Genomic DNA, 18,980 nt, shown 5'->3' with positions numbered 1-18,980 from the left:
CTATTATTATTTAACTTTATATTCAACAAGACTGGCTTTGGCGTCCTTGAAAAATATGGCTTTAACATATTAACATGGCATAACCTCTTTTTCCTTCTCCTATCTGGAGTAAGGACAACATAATCCGTATTTCCTACCTTTTTTTCTATTATGTAAGGCCCAGAAAACTTAGCATGTAATGGCTGACCTGCTACTGGAAGGAATACCAATACCTCATCACCTGGTTTGTAGTCAACTTTTTTGGCTCCTAAATCATAGTATTTTTTTCATCTTCTGCTGTGCTTCCATTAAGTTATCTCTTGCTATGTCCCACGTTTTCCTGATTCTTTCCCTGGAATCTGAAACATAGTCCAACAAATTAGAATCTTCAACATTATTAATCCACTGATCTTTAATCAATTTTAAAGGTCCTCTAACCTGATGACAAAATACTAACTCGAAAGGGGAAAACCCTAACGACTCATTAGGGATTTCTCTGGAGGCAAACAGAAGGAAGGGCAGACTTTTATCCCAATCGCTTTTGTTCTCTAAACAAAATTTTCTCAACATGGTCTTCAAGGTTTGATGGTACCTTTCTACAGCCCTTGGCTCTGAGGATGGTACGCTGATGAAGTTACCTGCCTGATTCCTAGTTCCTGCATTGCCTGTCTAAATATATTGCTCAAGAAATTTGAACCCTGGTCCGACTGAACCTCTTTAGGCAATCCAAACCGAGTGAAAAATTGTAACATCCCATTTACAATATTCTTAGAGCAGACATTCCGCAACGGAATGGCCTCAGGATACCTAGTGGATCTGTCCATGATCGTAAGTATATACTGATTTCCACCTTTTGACTTGGCAATGGGCCAACAATGTCCACTATTACCCTATGGAATGGTTCTTCCATGGCTGGTATGGGTTCAAGGGGAGCTTTAGTCAACTTTTGGTTCGGTTTTCCGATCATTTGACACACATGGCAAGTCTTACAAAATACTTTAACATCAGAATGAATCCCAGGCCAATAAAAGTGTTTAGTTAATTTGTAAAAAGTTTTATTGACTCCGAAATGGCCACTAAATGGATTCTGATGTGCCAAATGTAAAATAGAGGGTCTGTAATTTGGAGGAACGACTATTTGGTAATTAACTTTCCATTCTTCATCGGCAGCAACCTTAGAGGCTCTAAATTTTCTCATCAGTAATCCATTTTCGACATAATACCCAACTGGAATGTTCTCAATTTCCTTATCTGAAAAAGCCTTTGCAGCTATCTCTGCTAGCTCTAGGTCATTTTCCTGATCCTTTATGAATTTCTCTCTAGATACAGCTAAAACCTTACCTTGTTCAGAACAATCACCAAATTTTCCCAGAAAAAACTTCGAGAAGTCAATCTTAGAATCCCTACTAGCTTCCAATTTCCGCATTGACCGTGTAATAGCACACACGGGAAAAATACCAGGAAATTCTCCTTCCAAGCTCTCCGTGCTTGCACAAAACTGAGGATAGCTAAGTAACCGTGGGTTACTTAAAACCCTATTACCACCAATATCGTTGGCCAATATTAAATCGACTCCCTCTACAGGAATTTCTTCCACAACGGCAACCCTAACCGGACCCGTTGCATAATCAGACTCCAGAACCACAGTCTCATACGGACAAGAGATTATTTCTTTTGGAAAACTCTTAATCAAAACCTTTTCCTTATCCTCATACTCGAAACCTTCAGGCAATGCCCTTTTCAAAATCAATGACTGTAGGGCCCCTGTATCTCTGAGAATAACTAATCCTCTTCTGCCCTTACCACTTTCTGTAGCTACACTACCATAAGACACAAAGGACTTATATCTCTCCAAATCAGAGAACCCAGGGCTTTTCCCACCCTCACTTAATGCATTAATCTCTCTATCAGCACTTACCCTGCTTACCAAAGCAACTGGTTTATGCTCTCTATTACCGTCCCTTAAGGACCAACAGTCGGCCTTTCTATGGCCCAGTTTACCACAGTTAAAACACTTAATTGGCATCCTCTGCCCACTAGGCAAACTATTACCTTTCAATACTGGAGCTACAACACATTTATCCAAATCACTTGCGTTTTCAGTTTTACTCTTACCACTTTTCAATTCCTGAAAACCCTCTTTGCTGCTTCTACCCCTAAGCAAATTTTTCCCTTCAAAAATTTTGTGCGTCAGTGAGTACTCGTCAGCCATAATGGCAGCTTTCTCTAAACTCTCAACCTGAAGCTCCTCTAAGTGTACCTTCAAATCCTTAGATAAACAATTCTTAAACTCTTCTAACAATATTAGTTGTTTAAACCCTTTAAAATCACAGATTTCTTTAGATCTCAACCAATCGTCAAGCAATTTAGCTTTTATACGAGCAAAATCTACATATGTCTGATCTCCTGTCTTAAAAAGCCTACGAAATTTCAACCTGTAAGCCTCTGGCACTAATTCATATGCTTTGAGAATACACTTTTTCAATTCGTCATAATTACCACACGTCTCCTCAGACAAACTAGAAAATACCTCTTGAGCCCTACCTTTCAATGCACATTGTAATAATATAGACCATGAAGTCTTAGGCCAGCCCATTCCTTTCGCTACTTTCTCAAAAGTTATAAAATAATTAGTTACTTCATTTTCATCAAAAGGGGGAACCATCTTCATGTATTTAGCTACATCAAAATCTCCACTACCTTGTCTGTGTCTTACCTTAATTTCCTCTAACTTCAGTTCATGTTCCATTCTTTCACGCTCAAGTTTCCTCTCTCTCTCCCTTTCTTCCGCTCTTACACGTTCAGCAGCTACTCTTTCACGTTCAGCAGCTATGTCTAACTCCTTCAGCTTTATTCTAAGTTTCAAAGCTTCTATGCTATCACTTTCCTTTACCCTTGAAACTTCTGCCTTCTCCTCTACAATACCCAAGTGTCCTATCAAACCCTTTATCAAATCATCCTTTTTCATATCCGTAGTAAAGCCTATGTCTAGATAATTAGCAATTAACACAAGTTCTCGTTTACACAGACTTTGAAAAGCTGCAACCCCCGGTAAGGACGACAGAAATTTCTTTACGTCAAAGTCACTTTCTAAATACTCTGTTTCAGACTCAGACATGATTGGTTACAATGGCTATAAAACAACTAAATGACCTCACTCAAACCTACAACAATTAAACAAACTCCTCATTTAAACCTGTTTTGTTCAAATTGAAATTCACTGATCCCGGACAGGCCCCCAAATATGTTACGATGTCCACATCATGAACTACCGCAAGCACATATTTAAAAACAGGTTTAATTATGAGGAGGAGAATTACACACAAAACAACACTTCAAAGCACTTTTATTATGCTTAAATAACAAACACTTGCAGATACGACCGGTATCTAAGAGCTCGGGTAATATTCATGGAAAAATAATTAATAAATATAATAAAACAAAACTTAGCTGACGTTCAAACAAGCAGTTCTAGAGGTCTCCGAGTTTCTTGAGCGAGAGGTTCTTCTTCAGCCACCGATACGAAGATACGCCTGGAAATCACAATCCAGGAATGAAGCCACAATTCTGATATTCCCACATCTAAACCGGCCACACCAACGTAACTCGAGAGGGCCAACGCTGCTTCTCATACAGCCACAACCATCAGAAGGGAACGGAATTGATTGCTCCAACTCAACGGCGAAACACCGGATCCAACAATGTATCTTCTAAACGTATCAGTGACCTTCCTTGAAGACAGACACCTTCTCACTGCCGACCATAACTCTCGTTGCTGTGACGTGACCCCCGAAACCTTCGTTCCTGATCGATAAATGGGGAACAAGTAGTTAACTGGCATTTGGACAATTGTCTAAATCTTTTTCCCGAACTATTCAAAACAGAATTACTTATTTATATTACAATGTATGTATACCTATATTAGTGAAGAAGATGGGAGAAAAATCCTTCAAAAGGCGATACAAATATGCAGCCTGGCACATCTATAGTTTAAAACATGATCTGTAAGACAGGCATGATTGCCAACATGAAAATAAAAAATGGCGGCCAATATCCAAATTGGCGTCCAATATTAAAAATTTATAATTGCGATAAGCAGGAAATAATTTTGATTATATTAAGCGTTATTTATTATGTGGTATTTTACACAAATAGCCTCATATTCAGGTTATACAGGTTTCATCATCAATCAAATGGGTGGACAGGCACAAAAGAAGGTACAAGAGAGGGAAGACTTCTTGCATGTGCAACGTCCTGCACACTCAGTTTTGCACTTGCTTGGCATTGTTCTGCTATGGTTCTTAGTTCAGTCCACTGAGTAGTGATTGTGCCATCTTCATTATTTTTCCTCATTATTTTTCCACCCCCAGGTGATAGGTGATGGCAATGCTGGCATCATCTGTGTAGTAGCTCGCTGACATGCTGGATAAGAGCTCCATGTGTGGGTGGGATTGCATCATAATGTCTGTTTTTTCTGCAAACATGATTTTCCTGGATTTATTTACAGACAACTTCGAAATGGATTGATCATACAGTAGAATAATGAATCGTTCTATTACTTGCAACTGATCTTCTGTGATGTCCACACAAGATGTGGACAGCTGGCAAAATGTCTTTCTGGCTTGAGGAAAAATGTCCCAGATTTGAAAGCAGGAGTTTTTGCCAGTTCCTTTAAAGGCACACACTGTTTCACTGCCAGTGACTGCATGGAAAAATAATAACCCAAGCTTATTGACTATTCTGTGGACTGGTAACCATCTCCTGCTTTTACCTACTCTGTACGCAACCCACTTTTCTTCAAAACAGGGAATGGTGCAACTGCTGTGACATTAAATCAATGTCATTTTCATTTACAAGGCCTGATTCTTTAGTTATGTAGCTGTACTTCTCAGCATTCCTGACATGGACAAAAATCCTAGTGTCAGCTTCTTTATGTGAACAGTTGCTCTCGTCTTTCACCATGTGTTTTACTTCATCTTCTCTATTGGTAACATATGATACCACGACGGTAGCAAACACTAGTCCACCAGTAAGATTTTTTGTGGCTTATAGGCTTGGAAAGCACACATTTCTGTTTTGTTCTCCTCGTTTTGAAGATAACTGGAGCAGTTCTGCGGAACCATTCCTTTTTCTGTTACTCGGCGTTGGGATCCCTTACCTCATTGTAATTTCGTGAATGATTTCAGTGACTGAATTGCAAGTACTGAATACTACATATTTGAGTCTGTACCTCTCAGCATATTTGTTTATCTTTCCAACAAAGTCGTGTTCAGCAATGTCCTTGGAGGTCAGATGCTTGGATCGAATAACATGTGCTAGGTATGCTCCGTCAATGAATATGGCATCAGTTTCTGGCTCATCTGCAGACATTTCCACCTGCTTCTCTATTCTTGCAATGAGTTCTAATTTTGTTCTGCGGTAGAGATCCCTGTTTGAACTGATGGAAGATGGGAATTTTGCATTTTTGTACCTGAAGAACTCTTCCAGCTCTACTTGTCTTGTTTGCCAAGAGATGAACAAGTTTGCAAAAAGATTGCAGTCTTGTTTCACAGCCTTCCCTAGATTCTTTGCAGTCTTTGTTCTGGGCCTGTCGAATATTTTGAAGTTGTCTTGCTTGAAAGTGTGGCATACATTTTCTAGATTAGATATAAACCACTCAAACCGCTTCATTCCTTCATGAATGTAGTTCTTCAAAGCATTAAATGCATCACTGTCCATCACATCTTTGGAATCCAGTGTCAGCAGCTCAGAGGATGTTTCGTGCAAGAATGGATTTCCATATTTTTCCACGGTTTTACAAAGACTGCACATCTTCCAGGAATGCCTTTTGGCTAAAAGGTATGTGTTCGTGGTGTGATGTATTGGTATGCTGCCTGCTTTTAGATAACTCGTCATATTCCCCAACAAGGTGAGATATCTCCGGCCCTGACACCATCCATTTTATCAAGGCAGATTCATTTTCCGTGATAATTACTGCTCCTCCATCTACCTTGATTAGAGCATTATTTTTTATCGTGGGCTTGATCCCGCTGATGGCAGAGAATGGTCTTTCGTCTTGTGGATCACAAACCTTCCTGCTGCAAACTCTTCATTGACAGATGGATGACCTCAGGCAGCTTCAGCATATCACTGATGAATACAGACAGCCATCTTGCATAATGGATGTTGTCAATGGCAAAGAAGTACGGCATCAGGGCATTCAGTGAGGCGACATAACATACCCTGTGAAATCTCCCACCTTGATGGACCTGATAAACCCGAGGATGAATTACTTCCAGTCTGAGCATCATGCTCCAGTACAAGAACTGGGGTTCCTGAGCTTCTCGTTCGGCATAATAGGCATCAAAGCTCCTACCCTCATCACTTGTCTCATATACCCATTTCTATAACTGATTCAAGCTGCAGGCTGTTACCAGATGTACTCTTCTCATTTTTGTTACAATAGCAGCGACAAGGAAGACACACTTGTGCCAGAGGTTACAATGCCAGCCTCCTTAATCGCTGTTGTCCGCTCACTGCCTTTGAATAAACTACCAGCTACTCTTACAGCAGCAGCCATCTCAGTGAGCCCATTAGTATGACATAGCTGCCATACGTTTGTGGCCACTTCCATTGAATCTGCTTGGCCAGTACAAGCAGTGGCTTTAAGTGGTGTATGACGTCTCTGACTTTGTCCATGGCATGCTTAACAGAAGTTCAATACAGTTTTTTTATGTTACTGCTTCAAGTGATGTATGACGTCTCTTGACTTTGTCCATGACATGCTTTTAATTGTAAATTCATAAACATTTATGTAGTTACTTAATTTACACAGATTTTTAAAAATAATAAATTGTTTTTATTCTACGAATGTTGAGTATGCGTGCATTTGTGTTGGAATGCATTAATGCCTCGCCATGCTAAGTCAGCTGTAGTTCGATGTGACCGACGCAGTGTGTAAGTGACCGTTGATGAGAGAGGTTGTGATTGCCTCCATTTTCGAATTTCACGTTGACAATCATGCCGATCTTAAAGAGCATATTTTAAAGTATTATAAGTGTGCCGAACTGAATGTTTATATCACATTTTGATGGAACCCTTGAAAGGTCTTCACGGAACCCTGATGCTTCACGGAACACTATTTGAGAACCTCTTAGACCATCGGTGGAGGATATTCGTTTTGGCTATCTGCCATTAACATGCAACTATTATTCGTAATTTATAGGGCAGAGGTTCGAAGACTAGTGTATGGTTCTGGATTTCCTGAGTATCAACATTCACCTATTGATGTGCTCATTATCACACTGCCAAGTACAAAAAACCTTTATGGCTATTTACTGAATGGTCTACCTGGTGATTTAATTCATGGTGAAGCTCTAAGTTAACCATTCCATGTTTTATCCATTCGCCATAAATTTAATTTAGGGAGATAGTTATGTATTAAAATATAAAAGAAATTTTGTAGACTTCACATTTCATCCACTCGCCAATATCGTCTATCACCTTGCATTTGCTGCTGTCTTGGAGATAGTTCACGTTGAGCTGTTATTATAAAGTTACATACAAGAGATTATTCTGTTTGGTTGGACCTTCCCCTGACAATCTGTGCATATCATACAGAAGATGCCATAGGCAAAAACTGTTATTATTAAATTCACATCAAACGTTTGGGGTTGGATGAAAAAGTACCTTCCTGGAATCTCCATTGCTATTTTTTAAGGTAAACTTTATTTGCAGAATTAACTTTCCTTATCTCTGGAAACTTGCGTTACAAAGTGATGAACTTTCAGGCTTATTGCAAAATAATATTAATGATGTCATTCTTCTCAGGCTTGACGTAAACATAAGCAAAACTTTCCATTGTTTTTCCTAAAAATATTGATTGATAAAAGGAAACAAGTCAACTGGACTTCTTGAGCAGCGAACAGAGAATAACTGAATGGGATCTTTTACTGTGTAATAAACCGTGACAAGCCATTATCCTTCCTCTGGATCTCAAAGTTTTCTATTTTTGATAGAATGATGGGCTAAAATGAAAAATCATGAAACCAGATTTATTAATTAATACACTTTAAATCTAGAGGTACTAGAGCATTATTTTCGTTGGACAAAAGCATCCATTCTTTACATAGAATTGACTAGTTTTGTAAATGAATTAAAAATATTAACAGCTATTTTCAGCTCAAGACCTTACTCCTAAAAAGAAGTACTGTTACATTAACAGTACAGGATATTTACAGAAATTACAGAATCATATTTATCTTTTCAGAGCATGTTACGTTTTATATATGTTATATGGAGACTCGGTGTAACATTAATTAGAGCTTTACCTTTTCATTGAGAAAATTTCAAGGAAAAATGAAAATTGATAAAAACACGATAAATGTTTAGAAACAGTTATTGAGAATTTCTGACTATATCCTTCAATGCACTTTACTTTTGAAAGTTTGCAAATTTTTTTTTTTTTTTTTTTTATCTAATTCACATAACAAAGGAGTTGTGTTTCTTTCTAATACACTTAAAAATTTTAACACGTGCAACAACGCTAACTATATTTATAGTTACTATTTAGTCATATAATACATGAAGGTTTTGTAAGACAAAAATTATTCTAAATTTCTAATCTTGCACACTCATGAAAGAAACGTCATCTACAAAGACATATTAACGTACCATAGACGGATTTGTACAGCCTATGACACAAAAAAGAAAGAAAGAAAAAGAAATCTTGAAAGACACTTCATTAGGTCTTAACCAAATAATGCTTTAAATATTTGACTTAATAACACCTCTTTCCCTTGGTCTGACGTTCTTACGTCCTTCTCCTCTAGGCTTTGTTTTTCAGTTATAGTTTCTGGCATTGTTTCGGGAATGACTGGCTCATCCTCAAAGGTTTCAGTCTCTCTGTTGGCACTAATAATGTCTCTTTCGCTTCCTCCATTATTGTTCTTTTTGCCATTGTCTTCAGTATCTGTCATATTCTTTCCGTTTTTAGTTTTATTGTTCCCTTTTTCTTGTGCGTTGCTTTGGCGGTCCCTTTCCTCTGCTTCTTTGACATTTGTTTCTTTTTTAATCACCATGCCGTCTTTATCTTCGATGTGGTCTCTCTCTTCCTTGTTACTACCATTTCCACTGTCTTCATTAGGTCCTGTTTTCTGTTCGGTGTTGTCTTTCTCGCTTTCATTGTCGAGAGATTTATCAACATTTTGTGAAATTTGTCCTTTGTTAAAGTTCTTACCATCTATTTCCTCAGTGTCTTCTTTTCCAACGTTCTTTGCGTCTTGACCAGTTTCCTTATTTGTCGTTCCTCCGCTGTGTTCTTTAGTTTCGAGCCCTTTATCTGTAGCTCCCACTTCATTTATTTCACTTACGTTCTGAATGTCTATTTCCTCTGTGATTTGCTCAGAGAGGTTTGTATTTTTACCGAGATTTTCATTCCCAGGCACTTCCATCACACTCTGATCATTTGAGGGGTCTGTGGTGAAAATATCTCCGGTGAATGTTTCCTCAGTGATTTCATTCATATATCGTGGAAAAAGTATTGGATTAAAATTAGGGTTTTCAGTTCCATCTGTGCTCGGTGATAATGTGGCTTCTTTAATACTGTCAGCATTCTTTTGACAGTCTAAATTCTCCTGTAAGTTGGGATTTGCAGATGTTGATTTACTATGACTCTCAAGAAAATTGCGAACTGTGGAGTCAAGGACAGTCCCAACTGGTACTTCTGGAAAAATAATCAATGAACGATCTTTGGTTTCATTTCTTGGTGTCTGTTTTTCCCTAACGTCAACATCAATTGGAATCGCTGGTCCCATCAACTCATCCATAGGTTCTTGTGCCACTGCCTCCACTATAGTCAGTGTTTCGGGAAATGAATCATCGACAATTATTGGCCCCAAACCAGTCTGAATAGAAGGCCCGGAGCCTACTTTTTCAACCGCAATATCTTGATTCAGGTGAATTCCTTCATTCAATTTAGTTTCATTATCCATTATTTTTTTATTAATTTCTGGGACAGTTGCAGTAGTTTCAGCAATATTTTGATGTAAAATAGCACGATTAGTGCTGTGAATGAAGTCTTCAGCACTAGGGGCTTCCTTTTGTCCACTGCTATAATTTTCTAACATGTGTGTTTTTCTTGTAGCTAATTCTACATATTCTTCAGTTACAGAAATCTGTTGCGAAGGGTCCTCAGTCCCATTACTCATTTTGGGAGGCTGCTCATTTTCTCTTGGAACTTCCTGTGGCCGTGGAATATCATTGTTCTCCTTTTCGGGAATCTTGTGTTTCCTTCTCTTTGGTTTTGAAAGGTCTTGCATTACGCTCTCAATCATATCTAGATTCAGCCCTTGGTCTCTTGAAAGAAAGCGAACCTCAGGAGTTGGAGAAAGTCTCAATAAGTCTTGTTCTCTGTGTTCCTTAATGAATTCTGACAGGGAGTGTCCGGTATGCTGTGTATTCCTTTTGCTTCTGACGTTATCATCCGTTAACAATTTTGCATAATTCGGTGTTTCGTCTGAAAGTGCTTTAACATGACTGAAAAGCCCGGCATCCTTAGAGGAAAATATGCCTCTCTGAGACTGTCGTAGATATCCATGACCATCTCCATGATGATATTTATGATGGTTCTTGCCTTTATGATGTTTTGATATTTGGGCTGATCCATCAGTAGACGGGCAAACTACTTTTGACCATCCATTCTGTCAGTAAAAGATATTGAAACAGTTTTTAGATTTGTCGTAAATTGAATGACTATATTAAAACATAAACCATCTCTGTTAATTATTGACCTGACTTTTATGTCCTTAATTTCTATATGAAATAGATGAAAAACTGTCATAAAGCATTTCCTCTTTCCTAAAATCTTTTATATTGACTGGTGGACTGCTAAGATAATAAAATAACGCTTTTTTCCTTAAATGGAGGCACATTATGGTAATGTAACTATTGTTAGCATTTCTAAACAATACTATCACAAACAGGTATAGGTACGTAATCGATAGAGAGAAAGAGACTCGCTTCTTTCATCTGTTGAGGAGACCTATGAAGGTAATGCTACACTTTGCCATATAGGTACCAGAGACATCTTGTACATTGAATTTCTAGTATGAGAAATGCAATGCGACTAATCTTAGTGAAAAATGTAAAACCTGGTTTATAGATTAGCTTTAAAAACTTATAAAACATGCATAACCTACACAGATAAAAAACAAGAAGAAATACAGTGGATATGTACACAAGCAATGATTTTTTGCTACTCTTTAACATACATCAGTCGCATACCCTAGCTGCTATTCATGTTATGAATTAATAGGAGGAGAGGGAGAAAATTGTGTGATAAATTACTGATGACACCAGAAGAGTTGGAAGACCCAAAAATTGAACAAAATATATGGGACACACAAAAGTCATTATTGGAATTGAAAGCCAAGGGAGAATTGCTGAGGCAAATAATAGAAATCATTATTAAAGAAACTAAGAAGTTTCCAAACCAAAATTTTAATTTTCAACATAATGAACATAAAAGTAGAAGTTCCCTCTCGACGTGATTCGGAAGTCACTTAAAGCCGTTGGTCCCGTTGCTGAATAACCACTGATTCCATGCAACGTAATAACAAAAAATAAAAAAAATAAACATACAAACAAACAAATATAAACGTAGAAGTAAAGAAATCAGGATATGATTTTAGGGCAATTGTAAAGAGTTTAGTTACAGCTCTTCAAGGCAGAGTCTCCTTGAGCGTTACAGTCACTCAAAATTGTTTTGCAACAGCTTATAATAATGACATTTGGCTCTATTTGGCAACTCCGTCGTACGCGCATGAAATAACCACATACACGACTGGGCCATCAAAGAAATTACCTCCCGTTTCCCTTAAACCGATTTTAATTTCTCTCTATCATGATCATCATTATTAAAATTCCTTTATTTCTCACTATACTTTCCCATTGGTTATTTATGCACGAAGAAGTTCTGTGAATTTACTTTCATAAGGATTGAATGGATGACTATTTATAGTTTTTTTCTTTCTTTTTTTTTTACTTGACTTTTACCCCTACATCATGAGCGAAATTTCTTCTAAATATTTCATTATTTTTCGTAATACGGATTTTTCACTCGCCATTCTTTTTTATATTGTTAACTGTAGGATTAATAACCAAAATCGAACAAGAAAAGCACATTTCCTTGTATATATCAAACGAATAAATTATTGTTAGGTGAACGAAAACTTCTGGAACATGCTACAAAACACTTTCGAGTACTATACCATATGTCAAAAAAATTAAAAGAGATAATGGAGCAAACAAAACTTAAGTTTAACAAATTTCCTATCTTTCCTATTGAACTAACTTTATCCTTCCCTCAAATCTACTCTAATTTACTAACAATACTAAATATATCCTAAAGTACTGAACACCGAAAATACAGATTTCTTACTTCAAGAAGAAACACATGCATTCCCATTGAAGAATTAAAAGAAAGCTTGCAAAAGTGCCTTACACATTTTAAACACATCATTTGTGATGATAATCAAATAATCTTAGTACACAAACCGAAAACTTCTTGTCTACTATTATTACACGATCGGGACATTCAATAATGCTGATTTAAGGGGCTGCAACTACCTGATATGAGTATCAGGAATGTGGAAGATACGGTTTTCCTTAGATTTCGTTCATCGAATTGATTTTTTATTTTTACCTAAAATACATACATGATCTCGTTAAATTTGCTTTAGAATATGAACACACAATGCAAAATATATCATCAAAGTTAAATCTGCAAAACAAGATACCTACTTAATAAGATCATAAACTATGTCCGAAGTAGTTGGAATTTCTCAGATGGGATCATTCATAAGATCTAGAAGATAGAGTTGGGACTGTTGGCTGTGTTACCTCCCATAGAGCTGCAATCACTGGAGTAGCTAAAAGTGTCATGTTGAAAGGTCTCGGCCCAGCTCATAGTACTATACCTTATTACTATTATTATTTTGATCTTTTATGCTATTATCATTATCTTATTATTATTACTATCAATACCATTATTTTTACTATTGTTATTATTGTTGTTGCTGCTGGTATTATTATTATGATATTACTGGACCCAAATTAACAGAGGAAAATTACCTTACAATAGGAGTCACCAACGTGACGCCATCAAGACGTCTTTTGCAAACAATAACACGGCTGGTTGACAAAATAGTGGGGCGGTTAAGGAAGGATTTTATGTAGAATCGTGCACTTTGGGTTAAAAGCATGAAACTTGGTACACTGGTCCTTTAGACCCTTCTGAATAATTCTGGATGTGGATCCACTTCAGCATCCACCTCGGATGGCTGTTATGGATGTTTTTCCAAAATGGCCGCCACTTTTTAATAAATGCCTATAACATTGGAATTCTTCATCAGTTTTGAGGTTGCCAGAAACAGTTAACATGTCACTAGCATCATATGGCAGCCATATTAGTTCAATATGGCCTCCTTTTTTGTCAGATGTTTTAACTTTGGCATAAATAATCATAGAGGTACAATTTAGGTGTCTAAATGTATAGTATTGAGGATTCCAGAGACACTGGACATGTCCATACTCTTTATGTGACAGTTGTTTAGACACCTTTGTTTTCAGTATGGCCACCATGTTTAATCATATTATAAAGCATTCCCCTATCTATCTACAATACTACCGATATATATGTACCAAATTTAGGTTGTGTATCTAACAATTCTAAATCAGTTTTTGAGTAGAAAACCAACTATGTATTGTGCAGAACTACATAGAGCATATGTTTGAAATTGCAAATAATAAACAAAATTACTTTGCATATCAGGAACTTTAACCCACATTTATTGCAAACAATTAAACAAAAAACTTTATTAACCGAGTGTTACATGGATCTCTACCACAAAGGGTGTATAAGACAAAAGGAGCTTTAAGTCATTCCAAGTATGACAAATATCTATACATGTTATACTGACATTGCACTGACTAGGCACATGAAATAGAATCAATTTAATGTGATAACCCTATCAGAGATATTCAATCAGTCCTGGTAACACTGCCCCTCACAACGGCATAGAGCTGTGCACCGGAGGCTGGCCTTGTAGCATTTACAGAGCCCTACATGCCTTTCTGCAAGTGTTGTCCATTTTGCCTTCCATGACCCATCCTCTTTCTCTCATCCCCACTCATCAGGGCTTGGAAGCTGTGGCTCTTTCTGTAATGTATTTCCCCAAACATGCCCACCTTGATACATTGCTCGTAACGCATGCTGCTTGAGGGCAGCCTGAATTGGGGGGATGTTTTCCAGAGCTCTTGATTGCTTTGAAAAATGGTGCTGTTGTGCATCATTGACCTTTACCAGGCCACAGGCTTTGTCATACATTAGAACAACAAATTTCTCCAGAAGGTCGAAGGCATTGTCAGGAATGCTTGGCGAGGCATTTGAGAGTAGGGGGAATGCATCAGTGACTTCTGGGTAAACAGACCAGGTATCCCATGCTGTCTTCTTTCCCTTTCCTGCAAAGAAGGAGTTTGTATCACAGCCTGTAAATGAGTGAAACATTGCCAGGGCAGATGATTTTGATGGACCAAGGGTAGCTGCTATGTTGTGTGATGGGTTATACCTATGATGCTTCCCTACTCCAAATGATATCCATACCTCATTGATAGGTAAGCTGTGTGGCTTAGACAGGATGAGCACCACAACGTCTGTGTCTAATGTTTGACATCTTTATCTCCCTTGTTAGCTGCATCCAGGAGATGAAGGACTATTTGAGTATCAGCTTCCTCATGTGTGCATGGCTCAATGAGACTTCTGTCTTCTCGAAGTGGTGATGAAAGCACATGCTTATCATATGTGCTATACACCTCTTTTCCTGGGAAGTGTACATTTGTATCTTCTTCTGCCAGCATGTGAAACAGCTCAGTTTTGTTTTCGTTGACATGAAGAAAGCTTTGCCAGTTACTAGTCACATTTGAGGCAGCTTCAAGCCTTCTTCATATCCCAGTCCTTCTCTTCTCTCTGGTGGCTCCTTTGAGGCTGTTTGGATCATACACATCCCACACAATGTCCAATCTGTTCACATGTTCCAGCTGGTGTCGAATGAATGGCATGAATACAGTATTGGTGTAGTCTCCAAATGTTTTTGAGGTCCCTGGGGAAAGCATTTGTACAATGACGGCTCCATCTAAGATCAAAGCAGTAACTTCTGGGCTTCCTTGACCTCATGTCACCAGCCTTGGAAAGTGATGGGGGCCATGGCTGATATTAATGCTTGAAGAAATCCTCAAGGTTGCCTTCTCTGGACTGGCATGCAATGTACAGTCTTGAAAACAAAGAGCAATCTTCTTTCATTGTTGCCATCTGTGACCTTTGTTTAGGTTGACAATTCTTCTTTGAGAACAATGGGAATTTATTCTTCTTGATTAGTTCCTTGATTGACTTGGTTCTATCCAGGAACCTTTCCTTGATAAATAAATCATGTTGCTCCTTGCTCACCTTGTACACAGATTCCACAGTCTTCTGTACATCAAAGTTCATAATGACCTTTGTGACTAAAGTTAGGAGATCCCCACTGTCTTCTTTAAATGGGTTTCCCATGTCTTCTATGACATTGACAAGGGCTGTCACTTCTTTGGAAAAGGTCATCTGAGTAGCTGGGGTTTGTTCATGGTGCTTTAGTGAATCATCAATGCTTACATCTTCAAATTCTGCGATCATCCTTGATATCTCTGGGCCTACAACCATCCAGTGCTGTAGGGCATTTGGATTGTCAGTCAGTCCAACCACTCCTCCTTCACCTTTCACCAAGGCATTGACTTGCTCATGGGCCTGATCAAGTGCCATTGCAGAAAATGGACATCCAGTCTTGCGTGCCACAAACCCTCCTACAATGAATTCTTGGTAGATGGAAGGATGCTTTGCAGAGAGGGAGCACAAATCCCTTATATGGACTGATAGTCACCTTGCATAGTTGATATGGTCAAGGCTGAATACCCATGGAATAAACTGAGCAAGTGACTCTATGTAGCCTTGGAAATGACCTTTCAGTTTACGTTTATGTGGTGAATATTTTTTAAAAAATCTTCCAACAGAAGCCATACATTATGCACCATTGTAGTAGATGCCATGATAGACACTTCTATTGGTTATAGTAGCATCGAAATGATCAGAATTGATATCGATATCATAATAAATTGAAATATGGTGGCCATATATCTATAATCAAAGGGAATAATTAGTTGTTACATGAAACTGTGGACTTGTTGAGGTGTCTCTGGGACCCTCAGTACTATTCATTCAGATGCCAAGATTATACTTCTATAATTAATAATGCTAAAGTTCAAAGCATCCGACAAAAAAGGCAGCCATATTGAAAATTGACTAATATGGCTGCCATATGATGCTAGTGACATGTCCACTGTTTCTGGCAACCTCAAAACTGTACATTTTGACACCAAGATTGTGATTCTATGATGAAGAATGCCAATGTTATGAGCATTTATAAAAAAAGTGGCGGCCATTTTGGAAAAATGTCTATAACAGCCATCAGAGGTGGTTGCTGAAGTGGATCCACATCCAGAATTAATCAGTAGGATCCAAAGGACCAGTGTGCCAAGTTTCATGCTTTTAACCCAAAGTGCACGATTTTTTGCTTAACCGCCCCACTAAAAAACCTTTCCGCTTCACTACTGTATCAGACGAACTTGACCTTTCAAGTTAATCTGCGCCTTATTTCTAAGCAATGGTTCAGTCGTGTGTTGTTGTAGGATGAAACTAATAAGTGGGGAAAGGGAAGCCTAGTATCCTGGCAGTGTATTCCCAACGAAAAGGACAAGGAAAGGAGAAATAAGTGGCCGGCAGCCACTCACTGTCCAACTCGTGCAAGGCTTCAGTTGAAAGAGAGCAGTGGGACAGAGCACTGCGTAACCTGGGCCTAAATTGTTCAGGAGGTATTGGGTAGAGCACTTGCTCAGTAAATGAGTAATATTATTACTAAGTTCAAAAGACCCACACAATAGCCCCTCCATGTCTATACCACCATTAAAAGTTTGCCATTGCCAAACATTCCGAGATCGACGTTCCAATAATATTTTCCCGCCACTACCAACACATGGACAGAAGTTCTCACCCATACGTATCTAATTCGTCATATCTTCCAATTGGAAGTTGATCTTTATGAAATAATATACTCTCATGCAAAATATTAGAGCATAAAAGCCTTTTCCTATTGAAATATTCAGATTTACATATTTTCGTTGACATCGTTTCGGAAGACTGTTCAAAATTCACGCGATTTCACTACATAGAAAATTTAAAACTATTACTCCGCCAGATTCCTTTATAGTTTTTTATTTTATTTTAACCCATATACAAAAATAAATACATAGAATTATAATTCCATGTTGTTAGAGTAAAGAATAACGATAGACTTCACACGAGCAACAGTTCTGATTCACAGAAAATGGATCGAGATAAAGATCCTCCCACTATCAAGAGTGCAGTGGCAAATAGTTTGCCGTCACGTGAAAGTTGTTTGAATCCACTGGATTCTAAACCTTTATGGAAAGCAAAATAATATTTAAGTTTATTTAAATGTTTATTGTTGCCTTGGAATATTTTTTCGCTCATGGTAAGTGAAGTTAACAGATTGAGAAACTTACGACATAAGCAACTTTGAGAGTATTTTTTGAGTATTTTTTCACATTTTGAGAAGCTAATACAAAACTACACGGTAATACATATACAATGTAATAAGCAAGAAAGAAATCTTACCCTGCTATACATGTACAGTGTGCAAAAAATCCCGACAAAGTTAAATTAGGTGAGAGCGTCGTCCGTTATTGTTTGCTTTTGCCCACCAACTATTGCGCATGTGCCAGATATGCTTCATTGTTTACAAACATTAATCTTTCCTATAACAGGTTGGCCTAAGCACCCCAACCATTGTGGTCAAGGCCTAACTCTTGGATCTGAGCAGTGTGATTCCTGTAAATTACAGGATTTTTTCCCCGTACACTCGCTACACTATGCACTAACTAAACAGTAATGTACAATCACTAAACACCAACATTCACAATACACTTATGCTCAATCACTAAACACTCACACTTACTATACACTCACACTCACTGAACACACACTTACTATACACTCTCACTACTAAACACCCACACTTAACATACACTCACACCCAATAATACTAAACACTTACCAGGCACTCATTATACACTAAACGCTCAATAAACACTAACTTAATCTTAATCATTCATTAGAAACTAAACTATCACTAAGCATTTCACTAAGTACTACTATACACTAAACATTCACTAAGCACTCACTATACACTTAACACTCACTAGACCCTAATTGATCATTAAACCCTTAAACACTCTTTAAACATTAAAAAATGACTGAACATCCACTCATCACTCATTAAACACTCAATAAACACACACTAAACATTCATTAAACACTAACATTCACAAAATATTCACTAAACACTCACTAAACTTTCACTGAATACTTATTAAACATTCACTGAATACTTACACACTAAACATTCACAGAATACTTCCACACGGAGCATGCACTTAGCACTAATATTTATTTTATATTTTAGTCGTATTTCTTGTTGCCCTATGAGAAATGGCTGAGACGGATGTGATGAGCAATGATATTCTTTGAAATGATGGATATCAGCGTTAGCTCCCATGGAGACAAGCGGGGTCTTGAAATGTACACTCATCATTTAGGGTGCCACGTTGTTGAAGATTGCTGTCTCAGCCGTGATCAAGGGCAAAGACAGGCCACGTCTCATGTCCGTGCATTGGCTATAGTAAATTATGCTTTTGAATTTAGATTTGGGTAGATTTTATGGGTGTGACTATGATCTGTATATGACATCATAATCTGCTCCAGTTCAATTAACTTGTTACGTGATAGTGACGTCCTCTTAAGGGGAGTGCCTTGTGAGAAAATTCGTTGGTTAGTGCATACTGTTCCTTTACATAATGGG

General features: G+C 37.8%; 2 protein-coding genes across 6 annotated transcripts in view; one reads left to right on the top strand and one right to left on the bottom strand.

The window, feature by feature from the left end:
* LOC135223641 (peptidyl-prolyl cis-trans isomerase-like 3) overlaps positions 1–18,980 on the top strand; it is a 282,632-nt gene that overhangs the window by 263,111 nt on the left and 541 nt on the right. The window lies entirely within an intron of this gene.
* LOC135223639 (uncharacterized) overlaps positions 8,039–18,980 on the bottom strand; it is a 466,317-nt gene continuing 455,375 nt past the window's right edge. For 4 of the 5 annotated variants that reach the window (XM_064262269.1, XM_064262270.1, XM_064262272.1 and 1 more), the window contains one exon: positions 8,040–10,658. In XM_064262269.1, the coding sequence (XP_064118339.1) occupies positions 8,709–10,658 (1,950 nt within the window). In that variant the 3' untranslated portion in view covers positions 8,040–8,708. Of the gene's footprint in view, positions 10,659–18,980 lie in introns of all 5 variants that reach the window. The other variant, XM_064262273.1, reaches the window with a different exon arrangement.

The sequence above is a fragment of the Macrobrachium nipponense genome, chromosome 10 (assembly GCF_015104395.2).
Source record: "Macrobrachium nipponense isolate FS-2020 chromosome 10, ASM1510439v2, whole genome shotgun sequence".
Classification (NCBI taxonomy): Eukaryota; Metazoa; Arthropoda; class Malacostraca; order Decapoda; family Palaemonidae; genus Macrobrachium; species Macrobrachium nipponense.
Note: the sequence above shows the minus strand (reverse complement) of the source record. Positions and strands in the feature narration are given on the sequence as shown.